This window comes from Mus caroli, unplaced genomic scaffold (assembly GCF_978045245.1).
Source record: "Mus caroli unplaced genomic scaffold, Mus_caroli_1 scaffold_4, whole genome shotgun sequence".
NCBI classification, from domain to species: domain Eukaryota; kingdom Metazoa; phylum Chordata; class Mammalia; order Rodentia; family Muridae; genus Mus; species Mus caroli.
In genome coordinates, this window is record NW_028227259.1 from 21,831,467 (window position 1) to 21,849,934 (window position 18,468).

The following is an 18,468-nucleotide window of genomic DNA, read 5'->3' on the forward strand; positions in this document are numbered from 1 at the left end:
CTGGCTCTTCGAGGCTGCAACACTTGGTGAACTAGCTGGGGCATACCTCACCCTGGCGGTGTGTGTGTAGGAGAGAGCTGGCAGGCTGACAGAGTAAAGGCTATGCAGTAGTTAGTCATTTCCTTTTTTGTATCACCCATTATTGGTTGATTACTTACGCATTTGAGCAGTTTAATTTCATCCAAGGCTGTCTCTGTATAATGCTGGGCACTTTTTACAACTTTCATTGCAACAAATCTTTTCCCTCTTTAGATAAAAAAAAGAAAGCATAGTTATTTATATTATCAGTATTAGAAGTGATTGCTATAGTGAGATGTAGCCAATTAGTAGCCAACAAATTGAAGCTGCCAATAAGCTTTCCCTTAAAATAGTGCCATTCCACTAAGTTGTCTTCATGCTGTGGCAAATGCGCCGTTACACACCCACACATGCATCATGTACACATATATGCAGCAATAACATTTAATTAAAATTCACATCTTTCAAGTTTGAGCAACACAAGTAAGTGTTCATGAGTTAGATGATGTCATTTATGTTTGCTCTTTCAATTCTAATTAACATAGGGTGGATAAGAAAACTGTCAGCTAACACAGACACTAAGGGAAAAGTATCCCTGTATATTTGTTCATGTGTGTTCATGCACTCGCACGCGCGCACACACACACACAACTACATATGAATATATATACTACACAAAGCAACAATGATATTTCCTGCTTTGGGTCCATGTGGCTTTTAACTAATGTTACAGAATAATAAGCTGGAAGACCTGTTCATTTTCAATTTGTATTTGATTTTTTTCTGACATGAATTAAGTAATAGAAAAGTAATACAGCTCTGATGTAAAGCTTAAAAACTAGCAAACAGCCAGGCGGTGGTGGTGCACGCCTTTAGTCCCAGCACTTGGGAGGCAGAGGCAGGTGGATTTCTGAGTTCGAGGCCAGCCTGGTCTACAAAGTGAGTTCCAGGACAGCCAGGGCTACACAGAGAAACTCTGTCTACAAACAAACAAAAAAAAAAACGAAACAAAAAAAACCTAGCAAACAAACTACAATTAGCATTTTTTAAAAATATACGCAAAGCATGTAAAAGTAGGGTGGTGGTGACGGATCTAGTTAGCTGCAGGGCCCTGTGCCAAGCATAAGCAGCACCTCGAATGCCACCAGGTAGCATGACCCTTGCTATATCATCTTAAAAGCAGACGCAGTGGTTTGTATGGGCTTGGTTGGCCCGGGGAGTGGCACAATTAGGAGTGGAGCAATGGTAGAGTAGGTGTGGCCTTGTTGGAGGGTATGTCACTGTGGGGGTGGGCCTATGCTCAAGCTTTGCCCAGTTTGGAAGAGAGGGTCTGCCCCTGGCTGCCTTCAGATTACAATGTAGAACTCTCAGCTCCTTCTCCCCTGCCATGCCTGCTTCCACACTGTAATGCTTCCTGTTGTGATGAAGATGGAGTGAATCTTTGAACCTGTAGGTCAGTCACAATTAAATACTATCCTTTATAAAAGTTGCCATGATCATGGTGTCTTTTTACAGCAGTAAAACCCCAAGACAGATGTACAGCCAAGCACAACTTGAGAGCACATGATGACAAAGAACACTTACTGCATATCCCAGCACAGCCATACAGTAGAAAAGTGCCCCCATCCTAGCTTTCTAATGACATGATATCGACCATTGAAGAGATCTCCAATTTTCACTGGATGATAGCCACCTGAAAAAGAAAAACATCTCAGGAAAAAGACAACAAAGCCAGTTTTGGGTAAATTAAGGCTACATGGGGAGACCATCTTAAAGAAAGAAAGAAACCCCCTGCATACACAAACACACACAGAAACCAAAACCAACATCAGGTGGGAGACTCATGCTTAAAATTCCAGCACTTGGAGAAGGTACTCTGTGAGTTCAAGTTCGAATTATTTATTGAATTATAGGCCTGTCTAGACACTAAAATGAAACCTGGTATCAAACAAACGAAAATCTCAAGATGTTTTATCTACCTCAAGATACAAAGCATGATATATCAATGTGAAATGCTGCTGAAGCAAACCACGGGCATCTCTAACATTATACACCTGTACTGAAGATACAACACCCACTTCTGCCTAAAGAAACTAGAAACGGCAGTGGAAATGAGCCTAAAGTAAACCCAAGAAAGAACACGATATGACCTAAAAGCTATGAAATGAAAAACAATAAACAATGAAAAGGACTATTTGAGAAAACAAAAACAATGTGTTTCTGACCAAGGTAATAAGGGGAAATAGAAAAACTAAGGAAACAAAACCAGGTTACAAACATTAGGTACAATAGAGCCAACTCTGCCAAGTACCCTTAAGATATGGAAAGGACACAGAACATAAACACACACATGGCTTAGACACAGGGAACATAAGCAACACACATGACATGGCCACAGGGAACATAAGCACACACATGACACAGACACATACACAGGGAACATAAGCACACACATGATGTGGATACAGAATATAAACACACATGACACAGACACAGGGAACATAAACACACACGGCATAGACAAGGAATATAAAAACACATGACAGACATTGGGACCATAAACACACATATGACATGGGCACAGGGAACATAAGCACACACATGACACAGACACATACACAGGGAACATAAGCACACACATGACATGGACACGGAATATAAAAACACATGACAATGACACAGGGAACATAAACACACACATGGCATAGACAAGGAATATAAAAACACATGACAGACATTGGGACCATAAACACACATATGACATGGGCACAGGGAACATAAGCACACACATGACACAGACACATACACAGGGAACATAAGCACACACATGACATGGACACGGAATATAAAAACACATGACAATGACACAGGGAACATAAACACACACGAGATGGACACAAGGAACATAAACCCGTATGACTTGGACACAGGGAACATAAACACACATGACACAGACACATACCTTTAATGATACAAACAGTGAAATTTAACAACAAAAAACACCAATACTTCAAGAATCCCATTCTTATTTTTAGGTTTGAGTTCATTAAACACACTATGATAAAAAGTGCATAGTAGCTGGGTGTGCATGCCTGCAATCCCAGTACTTGGGAAGATGAGGCAGGTTTGAGGCTGGTCTCTGCTATACAGCAAGACCTCTTTAAAAAACAAAAACACACAGTGGGGGAGGAAAGGCATGGTGCAATTTTCTAAACACTATAGAAGAAATACTGCTGGCTCTGTACAATCGTTTCCATATCTCCCATGTGAGATGTCTGTCTACTGCACTGTATATATTTATTTTTAAAAGTTATTAAGTAATGTGAAGTATAGACTGCAAGTGACAGCTCCTTCTGCTGAGGATGCAGGCCAGCGAAGCACGGATCTGAGGAGGAAGTATTTCCTGACTCCCCTGGCTCAGGTCAAGTGTTTTCCCTGTGTTTTTCTTCTACCCTTCCATGAAGTCATCTCTGCTCTGTCACACAACACAACAGAATGTATTCGCTACGTATTTCTCCCTTCTGTTCCCAAAGAGATGGCAAACCCTTAAGAGATGCGGCACAGGCTTTCTATGAAGTCGGTATCCTCGGTGGCTTGTACATAGTACTTACTGGGACCATAACAGACAGAACATATAACAAGCACACAGACATGAATAAGAGGGAGGGGTTTTTGTTACATAAAACAGCAAGTGCAGAGTGTGCCTCACCTTTAAAATATAAGCTAAAATCAGGCTTAGTGACCTGTGTCTTTAACTGCAGCACTTGGAGTGGAGTCAAGTGGAGCTCAGAACCAGTCTAGTCTACACAGTAAATAGTTCAGATCAGGCAGGGCTATACAATGAGATTCTATCTACAGAGAGACAGGCAAACAAATAAGCAAGCAAACAAAAATCAAAACTTTTTAAGTTATTGTTGTAACAAAGGATGAGAGAGGAAAGCCTCATGAAGAAATCATGGAGATGGGTTTAAGTGGAGTAAGTTTTACATTAGGAAATAGAGAAGAAATAGACTGGAGAGTTGGCTCAGTGGTTAAGGGTACTGTCTGCTCTTCCAGAGGACCCAGGTTCAATTCCCAATATCCACATAGCAGCTCACAACTGTGTGTAACTCCAGTTCCAGGGAATCTGACACCCTCACACAGACATACATGCAGTCAAAACACAAATGTGTATAAAAGTAAATAAACCCTAAAAAATTAAAGAAAAAGAAAGAAAAAATAAAAAGAGGAAGTCACAGGTCTGGCTGAGAAGATCGTTCCCAAATTATACAAGAGTTTGGACTTAAAAAAAAGAGAGAGAGAGAGTGAGAGAGAGAGAGAGAGAGAGAGAGAGAGAGAGAGAGAGAGAGTTTGGAATTTGCTTTTTGGGGGAGAAATTAACAAAGTATCCCCTCCAGAGAGAGAGAGAGTGAGTTTGGAATTTGCTTTTTGGGGGAGAAATTAACAAAGTATCCCCTCCACACCATACCTCAGGTCTGGACAAGGAGAACCTAATTTAAATGTACCTCCTCACATAGTATCATCCAACACTACTGCTAAGGAAACTGCAAGGCATGTTATTGTATCAGATTGCACATTTTAGATGTATGGTACTTAAATAACCCATCATGATCTTCACAAACCTTTCAGAATTTTTCTAAATTTTTCTAAAACATAAAAATGTCATGTTGAGGGCTGGAGAGATGGCTCAGTGGTTAAGAGCACTGACTGCTCTTCCAAAGGTCCTGAGTTTAATTCCCAGCAAACACATAGTGGCTCACAACCATCTGTAATGGGGTCTGATGCCCTCTTCTGGATTCTGGAGTGTCTGAAGACAGCTACAGTGTACTTACATATAATAATATAAAAAAAAAAAAGTCATATTGACATTTCTATTTTCCTTCTTTTGAAAAAGTATCTGCCTGCCTTTACTTCTCAGTGCTGGGAGTACAGGCATGTAATACAATGCCAGGCTGAAAAACAATTTTTCTAGAAAGACTCTCATAAACGATAGTGTCCATGAAGAAAAAACAAGCCTTAGTTGCACTGATGTCCACACCCACCATGGTTGTTCCTCATTTCCATGAGAATGCTTCAGGAACGTGTGTGTGTGTGTGTGTGTGTGTGTGTGTGTGTGTGTGTGTGTCTGTGTGTGGTGTTGTGTTGGGGGAGGGGGGTTGGGGGGGGTTAAGTTGTTAAGAATTCTAAAAGTGCACATTAGTTAACATCAGATCATACATGGCTAATGGTCGATTTTTACAGACCTTGTCTACAGATTTACTTGAGTTCATTTAAACAAAATTTATTCTAAACCAGTCTCTACACTTCCTCAAGTATACATCACACACTAAACTGTGGCCTAACATGATCGCTGGGCAACTCCAGACTAACCTTTGAGTGTATCCAGGTAACAGAGCAGCTGGGTCTCAGCCAATAAGAGGCAGACACTGCCCAAACATGACCATATAAGGCAACTGGCAACTGCAGGGACCAGGTACTTTCTTGCCACTCCTTGTCCTATGAAAGCAACCCGCCTATGTGACAGAGTAGGGCATGTCTGCAAGGTTGCCCGGTTCTAAAGGTTGTTTTGTTTTGTTTTGTTTTCTGGTCCAAATAATCTATGCAAATTCAAAAGTTTTTCAGGCTTTTTGGTTGTTTTTTTTTTTTTTTTTTTTAATCTGTAATTTAAGTTACAAGCTTCTTACATATGTCTACATACAATTAACGGTCAGAGTTTGCTGTCAAGTATGTTAATTCCCCCCAAATTGTAGATTAAACAATTAAAAGAGTTTACACCAACATTTTCCTTTTAGTTGTTTTTGTCTTTTATTATTTCTTAAATACCAGATACAACCATTTCTCGCTTCAGGATTTCTTTGACAGAATAACGCATTACTCCATGAAAAACACTGTTAAATCATTTATCCTTCCCTTCGATTGAAAAACATCCTCTACAGAAATCAAATACAGTGGGAGGTGCGTGCGTGTGCGTGTCTGTGTGTGCATTTTTTAACATTACAGAAAAGTCTTCCAGCAATCTAATATATATGGTCATACCATCTTTATATTGAAATTTTTAATCTATTCAATATTTTTTAGTCCTTGGCAATTTTTATATTTTAACATCTTTGTGGGGACTTATTTACACTTATTATTTCTATTTCACTTACGACTGTTTTACCTGTATGTATGTATACCGTGTATTTGCCTGGTACTCACAGAGGCCAGAAGTAGGCATGAGATTTTATGGAACTGGAGTTACAAACAGCTGTCTGCAGCTAGGTGGGTATGGGAACTGAGCCCAGCACACTGCAGTGTCAACCACAATCCGCTGAGAGCACTTCTGCCCCATCTTTTTTGGTTTTCTTACTTTTATTGTGGGCAACAATAGAGCAGCAGCACTGTATGAGATCATTAATTTTTAATAATTAAACAACCTCACATAATTAAGCACTTAATCAATTGTTTAATTAAGAACATATGCTTTTACATATCAACTTGGACACTGGCAGCTCAATGACTTTCAGCTCATTTCTTAGTTCTCAATTATGCTCTGGATAAATAAAAGTACAATACATCACATTATGAACTGGAAAAAAAACATAACCAACGTTAGAATAAAAAAGTCTTAAATGGATGTAAGTCTAGTTCAGAAGCCAGAATCCACATGAGAAATACTGGGATTTTTTTTTTATCTGAACAACATGAAAATATATTAAAATCATATTTGTTACATCGCTGAGTGATTTAGTGTATCAGTGAGTATAATGCCAGTGACCAGTTTGACAATATCTGGCTGACATGGCCTAATAGAATTAAGGTCATGATTTTCTTTTTAACAAGTAAAAATATTCTTTAATATATAAAACTGTTATAATAGAAAGAAATAGAAAAACATTTTCTTGGCTATTTGAAGCTAAAAATGACATTGCATACATTTGAGACTTTAAAATGAATTAAAAACGAAATCCCTTCATCCAGTGTAGATTTATTGCTATTTCTAAGCTAATTTGATTTGTAAGATAGAAGAGTGAATCAGAGTATATAGTTACTAACCGGTACTGACATGTCTGCTGGTTAATTTAACTGTCAATTGTTTCCATAACCTAAGTCACCTGGAAAGAAGGAACATCAGCTCAAGAGTTGACTGTGGAACACTGTCTTATTTTTGATTGACATGGGAGAATCCAACCCACTGTGGATGTTGTCAATACTTGACAAGTATAAAGAAGCTGAATGAGCAGGAGGCAGAGAGAGAAAGCTAGTTTGCAGCATCCCTTGATGGCTCTGGCCTCTAAGTTCCTGTCCTGGCTTCCCCCAGTGAGGAACTATTGCATTTGATTTACCAAGCAACAAAAAGCAAGTTAGAATAATGTTACAGTACTCTAAAGCACATTTCCATCCATTAAAAAAAATAAAATAAAAAAAGCGCACACACACACACACACACGCCCCATAAATTAGCCTACAGACAATCATATGGAAGGAAGCATTTTCTCAGCTGAGTTCCCTCTTCCCAAATAACTCTAACTTGGGTCAAGCCGGCATAACACTATGTAGCACAAGCCCCATGCTTAAGCCCTTCCTTTCTTAATTTAAAGTCTAACATTAATTAATACTTCCCACCTTAGTTGTCATCTTCTGGGAGTACAGCACAAGTACCCTTGTGGCGACAGGTCCAGGAATGTGAGTCACACAGGCAGGACTGTCTGCTCAAGGGAAAGAAGGTAAACCTGTTCTTCCACCCAGAGAGCTGGGGCTCACAAGTGACGACGACTTGGTGCTCTGTGTTATATGCTAGCCAGGACATACCAAGCTTCTACAACCAAGACCAGAGGTAGCTAGTAATCTAAATGACCCTATCAGGCAGGAACTCCCCAAGACCCACAATCAGAACCAGAGGTACCTAATAGTCTAAATGACCCTTACATTATCCGAACAGCCAGGAGCTCCCCAAAGCTGCCACAACCAGGAACAGAGGTCAGTAGCCTGAATGACCTCTGTCTGTATGACTAAGAACAGGCCAGGGTCTTCTTCTGGCCCTTAAAGTAGCATAGGTAGTGCATCTCTAGAGCCCATCTTCTGGGAAGAAATGACACGTACCCTGAGTTGAGTTTCAATATAATTATGCCTCCTTGTGCACCCAGTATTATATTACATGAAGAAACTTTCTCCAGATTATACCATATTTAAATTTGCTGGGATAAACTGCCTGGCATCACTGTCTAGAAGGTTTGATCCACACGGATGAAGCCAATCTGAACCATGTTTTCATTCCTACTAATTGGCAGTTCATTTCCCTGCCTGCAACCTACAGAGACCTCCACAATCATCAAAGAGGTAAGACACATACCAACTTCTATATTCATGCATCTGGTATCCAGTAGTAGTAATAATATGGACATACTTTCTTAGAAGACATTAGATTTACATCTATGCCAAATTAAAAGTAGTAGATGAATGTATGCCTTAAGAAAAGAGGTTAGTTAGTAGTATCTATGTGTAAGTTATACATATTTGGGAGTCTGCATCATTCTTTTATTGAATTCTATTCCTATATTCTAACGTATTGTCAAAGAAAGCAAATATAATAGTATCTTTTAGACTACCTAATCTTCTGTAATCCTGACATTTTATGCAAAACATAAAAAAATAAAACCCCAATCCCATCCTTTGTATGAATGGGTTTCTGATGTGTTTGTATGAGTGAGTTTATGATGTGTTTGTTATGAATGGGCTTATGGTGTGTTTGTAAGCAACAGAGTGGCTGAAATAACCACATTGTTTCTGAGGACAGCTCAGAAGTTCCCAGCTTACATATGCATTTGCCTTACAACTCATAGTTTCCAGGTAAGAAGCCTGATAATTCTGCTATGAAACAAAGCAATGCACACAAAGAAAATGCATCCATAGCTTCCATTGGCAGGCCTGGACTTAAAGCCCAGTAGAAAGAACTAGGAGCTTTCAGATAATTCTGCACCCTAGCTAGAGTTAACTTATAGCTGTCAGAGGTTCAAGTGAGATCACCAACAGTGTAAAGCACAGGCAAACCCCTCCAGCTGTTTGTGTGAAACATCTCACATCCGCTCACCGACAAAATGCAAAGTCCTCAGCTCACTATCCTAACTTTGAGAGGTGGTGGAAACATGAAGAATGAGAAACTATTTGGAGGAAACTGGGCATGTGCCTTTGAAGGTAATATGTAGTCCTGCCAGTCTCTTCTTCATACTTATTTATTCTTATTCATTGTTAGGTGAACAAGCTCATCGTCTTCACGTTCCCAGTACCATGGTGTCCTACCTCACCAGCCCAGCATCCACGGAACCAAGGGGTATGAACAGAAACCAATGGAACCGAGAGCCAAAACAATTCTCTTTAAATTGTTTGTGTCACATATTTTAGTCTGGGGTATATAAAGAAATTACTATGTTCCTGATACAGAAAATCATGAGCCACACAAAGAGGCGGTTTAAAGCTTCCCCATAGGCCCAGTTTGATACGTGATGATAACCAGAACTGCCCTGGCTAAACCATGACAAAGGTCACACACAGCGACCTCACTGATTCAAAGCAAACACGTGCCCATAGTCCTTAAAAGCCTGTCAGTATTTCTAAAAGTCATTAATCTTTTCCTGTAGGCTTCTCAATGATCATATTTCTTCTCCTCTGCCTAAAAACATGCTTAGATAGCCTACCATAAAGACAATGCTCCCTTCCTCTTACCCGACTACATACCCATCACTGTACTTCTGAGGATACCCCATGCTTCTGCATAGGTTACTGCCTCCCATAACTGACCCTCATCTCATGAGTCACTAGCTACCCCCTAACAAGTGCCCTCTGAAGGGACTAACCAGCCTGAGCATGGTGAGCATGGTGAACATGGCTCTGGCAGGCCTTGTTGCTTCTTCCTCATCCCCTCTGCCTTGCTAAAAGCTGTTAGATTACATCCCTCAAGCTAAACACCAAGGTCTACCCCTTTATTTGACCACGTCTTCCTCCTGAGCCTGAGCACCAAGGTCCAGCTACTGAAAGCCCCCTTTGGCTCACCTAATTAACATGCCCGATTATACTTAAACACCTTATTTTAACACCGAGTTTTCCCTAGCCTTTATAACCAACCCCCCATTTTCTTATTGGGAAGTATCTGTCTCCTCTCTATCCATAGGCAGTCCCTTGTCCCCCTCTGGGACAAATACCCCTCCTCCTTGTCCCTTGTTCCCTTCCCATCTCCCTCATCTCCTGTCTTTGTCTCTTATTTCCCTGGCCTTTGTCCCTCTCCGGCAAATAAGTCTCCTTTGTGCTGAGACCTTGGTCTTGAGATAACCTAAGCCAATACTGCCCCCAGCATCCTCAAAGGATCCATCCTCTCCACACTGAGGCTGCAGAGAAGGCTGCTGTTGTTAAATCCTGTCTTTTGGAAAACTTTGCTTTCATTTTATACCCTAGAACATGCAGTCTTAGAGAAAGCTTGGTGAGTTATCACTAAAGACAAAAGTAGTGCCACCCTAAGAAGACTTTGAGGGCTAGTGAGAGTCTAACACACAGTAGGATGGGCAGTGCCATAAACTGAGCCAAGAAAATTAACAGAATCAACAAAAGGCTTTCGCTAAGAAGGAAAGGATCTCATAGAATTAGACAAGTCATAAGAGGAATTATTTATAATAGGACAAGAGACAGTAAAGGATAATCAAGTTACATTTACTGATAGGAGAGTTAAGAAGGCCACTTGCAAACAGTATAGCAGGGCCTTAAGAAGTTGAATATGGAATTATAGCATTATATAGAAGTTCTGCATCTATTTATCTCAAAAAACAATGAAAAGAAATGTTGTCATCCATAAATATTCATAATCAAGAATGAAAACAACAGTACTGTGTCCCACTGGCTGGGCAAATACGTCAAGGGGAGACACAGACAAATAGTGGGGGTAGTTGTATATTTCCATACATATAGTTAAAACCACTGAAATGTTCCCTTTACAGAGAGGAAATTATGAATACATACTATATTTCAAAAAAGTCTATGAAATTGAAAACTAGAAAGTTTGTTATTATTTGAGATAACCCATGCTGGCCTTCAATTTGCTATATGCAGCTGATGATGACTTTGAACTCATGACCCTCTCACCCTTGTCTCCACTGTGTTTCCCACTGGCTACCATACCTGACTCAACAAGGTATCACCTGCAGTCTACTCATCAGCAAAGAGAATCCCAAATGGCATGTGGGGCTGAAAACAAGAGGCCCTGTCTCAAGCAAGGGGGGACGAGAGGATGACTCCCAAGGCCTCTACATAGGCACAGGTGAGGAGGATGGGTTTTTTAAAAAGAAGAAAAAGAACACTATACTATCTATATTCCATTTTCTCATTGCCCAAAGGAAAAATAAAAGAGAAACAAATGACTCCAGAAATCACAGTATTACCAGCTCTGTTTATGAATGCTTTTAAAACACTACCTGAAGCCCCCAAACAAGAATAAAATATGCTAGTCCTTCTGGAAAATTGGTAGATCTCCCTGAAGAATAGAAGTAAGAACTGATTTGCGGGGGCATCTCCAAAGCAAAACAGAGCAGTCAGCTATGTTCCAGTGAGTCTATAGAAGAAATGGAGGAAGGAAGAGACAGAAAGAAGAAACATAAATGACTAAAGGAACATGTATGACTCAAGCTGGAGTGACCCACTGCTGTGGGATCCAAACAAAACATTAGACAACAGTTGGAAAGCCCAGAAAGATGGTGGCTGAGGTACACAGCCACCTAAGGAGAGCTGGGGAGGCCTGTGTGCTATTCCCTCACTACTGCTATGTCTTACCCGGCCCTGGCAGCATGACAGGAGTGCAGGGCAGGAAGATTACATCTGACAACATAGGCTCACCTCAGCCCAGACCTAGTAGAATCCTCTTCTGCAGACTATAGGAGATCAAAGGTGGAAACAAGAGCCACTGACATTTAGAATGACTGAAGGAAAGAGCAGTTAAAATAAAACCAACCACACACACACAGACACACACATACACACACAAGAAAAGGCCATTAGAATGTGCATTACTTTGTATACTAACAATATCATCCATCACCACCTTTATATTCACCTGGGAATGTGCAGACAATGAAGGATTACTAGGAAGTAAGTAATGGATTCACCATGCACCCCATATATGACATTGGTGAAATTGCTCACATTTTACCCAGAAGATTTAGCACCTGCCCATGCTGGGTGGCTCACAAGTGCCTAGAACTCTGCCTCCAAGAGATCCATTGCTGCTGTTGGCACCTGCACTAGTGTGCACATACTACACAAAAGTATTTTAAAATAATAAAAATGGGCTAGGTATTGCCAAGTAGTTTCCTCTTTATTCTTCTTGTATGTGTGTGGTATACACACAGATGTGTGCACATATAGAAGTGCTCCTATCCTGAGAGAAGGGCTATGTGCATAACTACACATGAGCGCACATGTGGTGGCCTGAGGTTGATGTTAAGAATCTTTCTTGATTACTCTCCCACCTTAGTTGAGTTTCTGAGTAAAAAACCAAGAGCACTAATAACCTGGTCTCATTAATCAACTTGCTTTGGGGACTCCCCGTCTAGAAAATTTGAAGCAAAAATTACAGAAGGGCAAACATGTCTGCCTGGCATTCAAGTGGGCTCTAGGGATCTAAACTCTCTTCTTGCCTATATGGCAATCAGGGTTAATTGCTAAGCCTCCAACAGGTTTTTTAACTGATATAAAATTCACATATTACTTTAATGAAAGCCAAAATTATTCTATGCACAATGTTATCTGCAAATCCATGTTCCCTTCTTACCACCAATGAATGGGCAGGTATCTCCAAAGTGTACATGAAGAAATGCAATGAGACTCCAAACAGAACTCAAGAGCATGTGATGCTGTAAGACTATGGGCACACTCAAGTTTTTAGACTATCAAAAAGAGGGAAGTGGACAATTATAGCCTACAAAATACTTGAGACTACATGAGGATGATACCATTTAACCGTGAAACTAGCACTTATTAGCCAGCCTGAGATGACAATACACAAACATTGTCTATAGGAAAATGTTTTTCAATCTTGCCATTTTAGGACCTTAGTAATTTTCATAACAGGAACTGAACTAAACATAGATTTTTGACAACATCCTAGGCCTCTAACCAATAGATGCTGATGGAGCAGCCTCAAGTATAAAAACAGTAACAGCAAAAATCTCCAGACACCACAAACAGAAAACTCCCCTTGACAATGAAGAACCATGGACACAGGACAGACTTTTAGGTTAAGTATCACAGAAACACTGCTCTTAAAGGTAAAGAGAAAGTTCACACTATAATGAAGTGAATTGTGTACTCGGGGAAAGGAAGGATTTAAGTATAAAGTCAGTCAAACTTAGAGGCACCACATTAAAGTATAGAGGATGGAAATCCAGGCAGCTTATTCTTCTCACAGATGGAAAGCAGACACAGAGAGGGAAAGTGTCTGTGTTCAGAAAGAAAGTCTAAACTCATAAATTAGTGTTTATAACATGCTTTTAAGATACCACTCAAATTTCTAAAGCTGCAATCTCTGTATTTAACTCAAATGTATACTATTTCTAAGAACTCTGGAATATCAGGGGGGCAATTTTAATGCAGACATGAAAAGCCTGTATTCTATAGTCCTTCAGATCTGTTGACCACACCACACATCACCTTCTCAGACACCCACTGCTTTTTGTTTTGTTTGTTTTCTGAGAAAGGGTTTCTCTGTGTAACTCTAGCTCTCCTAGAATTCTCTGTAGACTGAGCTGAGCTCAAACTCATCAGTCACTCTCAACCACTCAAGATCAAAGGGGTCACGACCACAAATCAGATATGCTGGTTCTCACTTATTTACACCGTGATTCATAACAGTGGTAAAAGTAGTGGTATGAAGTAGCAGCAAAATAATTTCATGGTTTGGGCTTGTTCCAACATGAAGAACTGTGGAGAATTGCAGGCTGGTCTCCAGTTGAGCAGAGGTCTGAACCCTGGGAATGATGATAATTCACCTTCATGACACTGTAGACGCTCCCTTATGCTCCTGAAACTCTGGCTCCTTGCCTAAGTTAAGGCCCCCACAACCCCCACAAGAGAAGCATAGCTAGAAGTCATGTAGACAATGGCCCAAGCTTCTGACCTTTAGGCTAAACTCTTCCCCAGTTACCTAGCAACAGTAAAGTCCATAAAAAGGGCTGTTCAGTCCCACCTTGCTCTTTTACTTGTCTCTCTTGCTTCTTACCCCTCACTCTCTCCCCCTCTCTCCTCTCCCTTTGTCTTCTCTCCTCCCTGTCTTCTCTGCTCTCCTCTCTGTCTTCTCTGCTCTCCTCTTTCTCTTACTCTTTCTCTCTAGCCTCCCCCCCCCACACACCACCGTCTCTCTTTCTCCCTGCATTTCTATAATAAAGCTCTTAAATCATTGAGAATCTCTGCTCATCAAGATCCGCTGCATGCACTCTGGTCGGTGTTGGGAACCTCTTCCTTCATCCCTCTCTCCTATAACCCTGGTGGCTTTAGCAAAGTAGATCTGAGGTCCCCAGGTAGGGCTGCCCCTGGCCACCCCCTGAAGAGTGGGATAGAGGAATGCCCACCCAGGGATGAGTGGAAGGTAGTAGCAGCCCTCCCATGCCTGACAGACCAGAGGATAGGGAAAACTCTGGCGGGGCATGGGTTTTTCCCCTCCACCTCTCCCCCTGGGCCCCCCTTTTAGTTCCCAAAAGAACTATACACAGGGTCGCAGCATTACAAAGGTTGAGAACCACTGTCTGACTCATAGACACAAAGTGCAGAATAGAATGAGGACTATCACTTAGGTGCAGCTTTGGAATTTGTTAAACATGGTACCTGGGCTGGAGAGATGGCTCAGTGGGTAGCAGCTCTTGCTATACCAACATAAGGATCTGAGTACAGTTCCCCAGAAACCACATAAAGGAAAGGCATGGCTGCATGCACCTATACAACTCCAAGGGAGATCAGAGAATGAGGCTTGTTGGCCAGGCAGTCAAGTCAAAGAAAGCTCCTCCAGGGTCAGCAAGTGATTTGTCTCAAAAGAATAAGGCAGAGTGACAGAGCAGGACTCAACATCTTCCTGTGGCCTTCATGCATGTGCACAGGAGCACACACAGATGAGCACAGCTGTATATGTATGTGCATACACGTGTGTGTGTGTGTGTATGTGTGTGTGCACGTGCGCATGCAAGCGCGCCCATGCACGCACTCACACACACATGTTCAAAATTACTATATATACTCATTAGGTGGGCAAACTACAGTCTTCAATATACACTTAAATTACTTGGTTAAAGAGCTGCAAGATTCCCAAAATGTGTATGGTATGGACTATTGACCCCTGAGACTCTTAACTCTCCCTGACACAGGCATTTATGCAGAGACTCAAGAAGCAAGTATGTATTACATAAGACCTGCTGGAAGTGTTTGTTCATGGCTGCACCCATATCCAACTCAAGTGCTTTAGTTTGGAAGTAGAAACTGAATAAAGCACATAGCCTATTGCTACAATTCCTCCCCAGACAACTGCCCAGAGGTGGTATACATACAAAGGAGGACAACCCGTGCTGACAGCAGCTTAGAGACTAAAGAAATCCGCCTCCAAGAGACAGATGGGTGCAATCAAAGGGAACCAGTTATCAACAGGGAAAACAGATAAATACAGTGCCACATACTTTACTTTTATTCCCTGCAAAATCTTAAGATGCAAAATACTATATATTCATTGGGGATGATATTATATTGTAGATGATAAGTCAAAGACTAGAAGAAAAGGTACTTATCAAAGGACACAGACACGAAAAGCAAGAGTCATGGTCTAAAGCCAAGTCTCTCAGATCTCAGTCCCTAATGCTCCTGGACAGACATAGTTGGGCAAGCTGACTAGAGATGCAGGACACAGAAAGTCCCACTTTAGAGAGAATGCCAAGGCAAACATGAAGTGCTGGAAATGCTTAGCAACAGCAGAATTTAATTACTGGTCTTTATGCTAAAATGGACAGTTCATGATTTGTAACTAGACCTGTAAACCTGAGGCAATAAAAAGCCTCGTCATGAACAACTGAGACCAGCACAGCCCCAAAGGCATGAGAACACCATGGAGTCACAGGCTCTAGATTAAGCTGACCACTGTCAAAAGCCCGTTCCATCTTTGGTGAACATTTCTTCCGCAAAGAGAAAGGGTACCTTTTGTTACTGATGATGTCTTCTTCTATTCCAGGAGAATTAAAAATTGGCTTATAAGACAACAGTTCTCTAGGAATAGAGGCAATATAAACAAGATGAACAGGTGGAACACAAGACACATTAGCCTAAGTGAAAGAGAATTCTTCATGAAGAAAAAAAGCCTTTTCTTAACCCAGTCCACAGCTACTGGGCAGGGCCAGGCAACAAGGGCCAGGCAGGAAGGAAAGGGAGAGACAACCAATAAAGCAGTGCCTGCTGCCTGTAACCTGGCACACAGAGAAGGCAGCTAAGTAAACAGAACACAAAGATGAGGACCTGGTCTGCAGTGACAGTTTACGGAATGGAAAGAGGAGACTAGGCTGCACCTTCTGATTCTGCAGCAGAGCTAGAGGTATCAGATTAACCACGATCTTGTACTGGGGATATTTATTAGCATTAGGGTAATTTTAATTATTTCATTAGTGCTAATAGTTGTCATTATTGCTTTCAAAACTGTGACAGCTAAAGACAGACACACAGCTTTTTTTGTTTACTTTTATCGGATTAGGCCCAATATACACACATAAATGTACAGGAAGGATTGGAGGTCACTGTGCTCCCTTCAAACAGCCCCAGTCCACTCTTAGAATTCTGTTACAATTTAAGCTTCCACATATCTCAAAGGCCGGGGGTTGAAGGCTTCATTACCAGCCCATGGTACACTGCCAAGTAGCAGCAGAACCTTTGGAAGGTGGGACCTAACCACGAGTCAGATTATTGTAGGGCTCCTGCCTTTCCTTTCTGGCCACTTTCTAGACATGACACAATACGGCTGGTTGGAAGAGGGGCAGCAGGAGGGGGTGTGTGTGCAGGCACAGACTGGAACCTAATACTGTGAATTAAAATAAGTCTTTTTTTTTTCCTTTTGAATATCTCAAGTAATTCTATCATACAACAGATTCCTTGAATGTACTTCTATCAGTAGTTTGAGACAAACTGTTATAGTCCATACAAAATTTCAGACACATCTGACATATGCAATGCTAATTAAAGGCACAAGTTACTCATTCCTTGTAAAGATGAGAGAGGGAGTATAACAGGACACCACCTTGAGTGTGCACACACAAGCAAAAGGTGTCACCATCTCTAATGTGCCTTATTGAGGTCGACGTTAATACTCTTAGAATGTTTAGAGTTCCACAAACTTTACCTAGAATCAGCCCTAACTGAAGGACTCTTCATGCTTAATCCTCTATTTGGGAATGAAATGTCCCCTAGGTTGGTTCAGAGGTAAGAGAATCGGCTTCATCTCTTGACGCATACTCTGAACGACATACAGCGTTCATGCCAGCAGGGTTGAACTTGCTGAAGAGAAGGGCTCCCAAGTAATGACCCCTACAGGTCAACTGCAAGGTCATAATACACTGTACAGCGCTCCTTGTGACAACCGCATTTCCAAAACCAAGAAACACAGATGCAAAGGGAGGGTGATGAGCTCCCCCTCCTGGCTTTTGTAAACTGCATCCTCATCTTTTATTAGATGGCATAGTCTCTGGTGTCATAATTATGACAGATGCTGAGAAGATTCATTCTCTTTTCTAATGAAAATAGTGGCTCTAGGGGAAGGAGAGATGGCTCAGCGGTTAAGAGCACTGACTGGTCTTCCAGAGGTCCTGAGTTCAGTTCCCAGCACCCACACAGTGGCTCCCAACATCTCATATGTCATCTCATATGTTCCAAGGGATCATATGCTCCCTTATGACCTTTGATGCTACCAGGTAAGCATGCGGTGCTCAAGCATAGATAATCAGGCAAAGCACGTAGACACGTACATTTTTTAAGATCTTTAAAAAAAAAAAGAAAAGAAAAGGAAATGTTAATTGTATGGGCAAACACCTGTCCCTATTAAAGAGTAAAATTACAGGAACTTAGTTCTTTTACTTTTATAAGAGAATGACCCAGTCTTGTTCTCAGCAGACAACTGGGTTGTAACAGCACAAATGACTGCTTCCACTAGATAATGAAAATCTGCTAAGACACTACAGGTCTGGAGGCTCACTAAGGGCTGATGGTTTGTTCATGCATGCATCTTCTGCCATATCCTTAGGTTATACAGAATCTGAATTACATGCTTAAAATCTGCAGCAGAAAAACTATTTACCAACAACATAGCAGCTCAGATCTGCAGAGAATGGGAATCCAAGTGAGCAAGACAAAGCATTACTGCAACTTCCTTTTCATGGAGACCTTCAGGCTCCAGGCTATACAAAGGACAACCAGTGT

At 41.2% G+C, this 18,468-nt stretch overlaps 1 protein-coding gene across 15 annotated transcripts in view; it reads right to left on the reverse strand.

The window, feature by feature from the left end:
• The window catches only part of Srpk2 (SRSF protein kinase 2), a 174,591-nt gene that overhangs the window by 40,401 nt on the left and 115,722 nt on the right, over window positions 1-18,468 (reverse strand). For all 15 annotated transcript variants that reach the window (XM_029477090.2, XM_085836510.1, XM_029477098.2 and 12 more), the window contains 2 exons: window positions 1,603-1,711; window positions 159-246 (listed from right to left, as the gene is read on the reverse strand). In XM_029477090.2, the coding sequence (XP_029332950.1) occupies window positions 159-246; window positions 1,603-1,711 (197 nt within the window). The remainder of the gene's footprint in view (window positions 1-158; window positions 247-1,602; window positions 1,712-18,468) is intronic.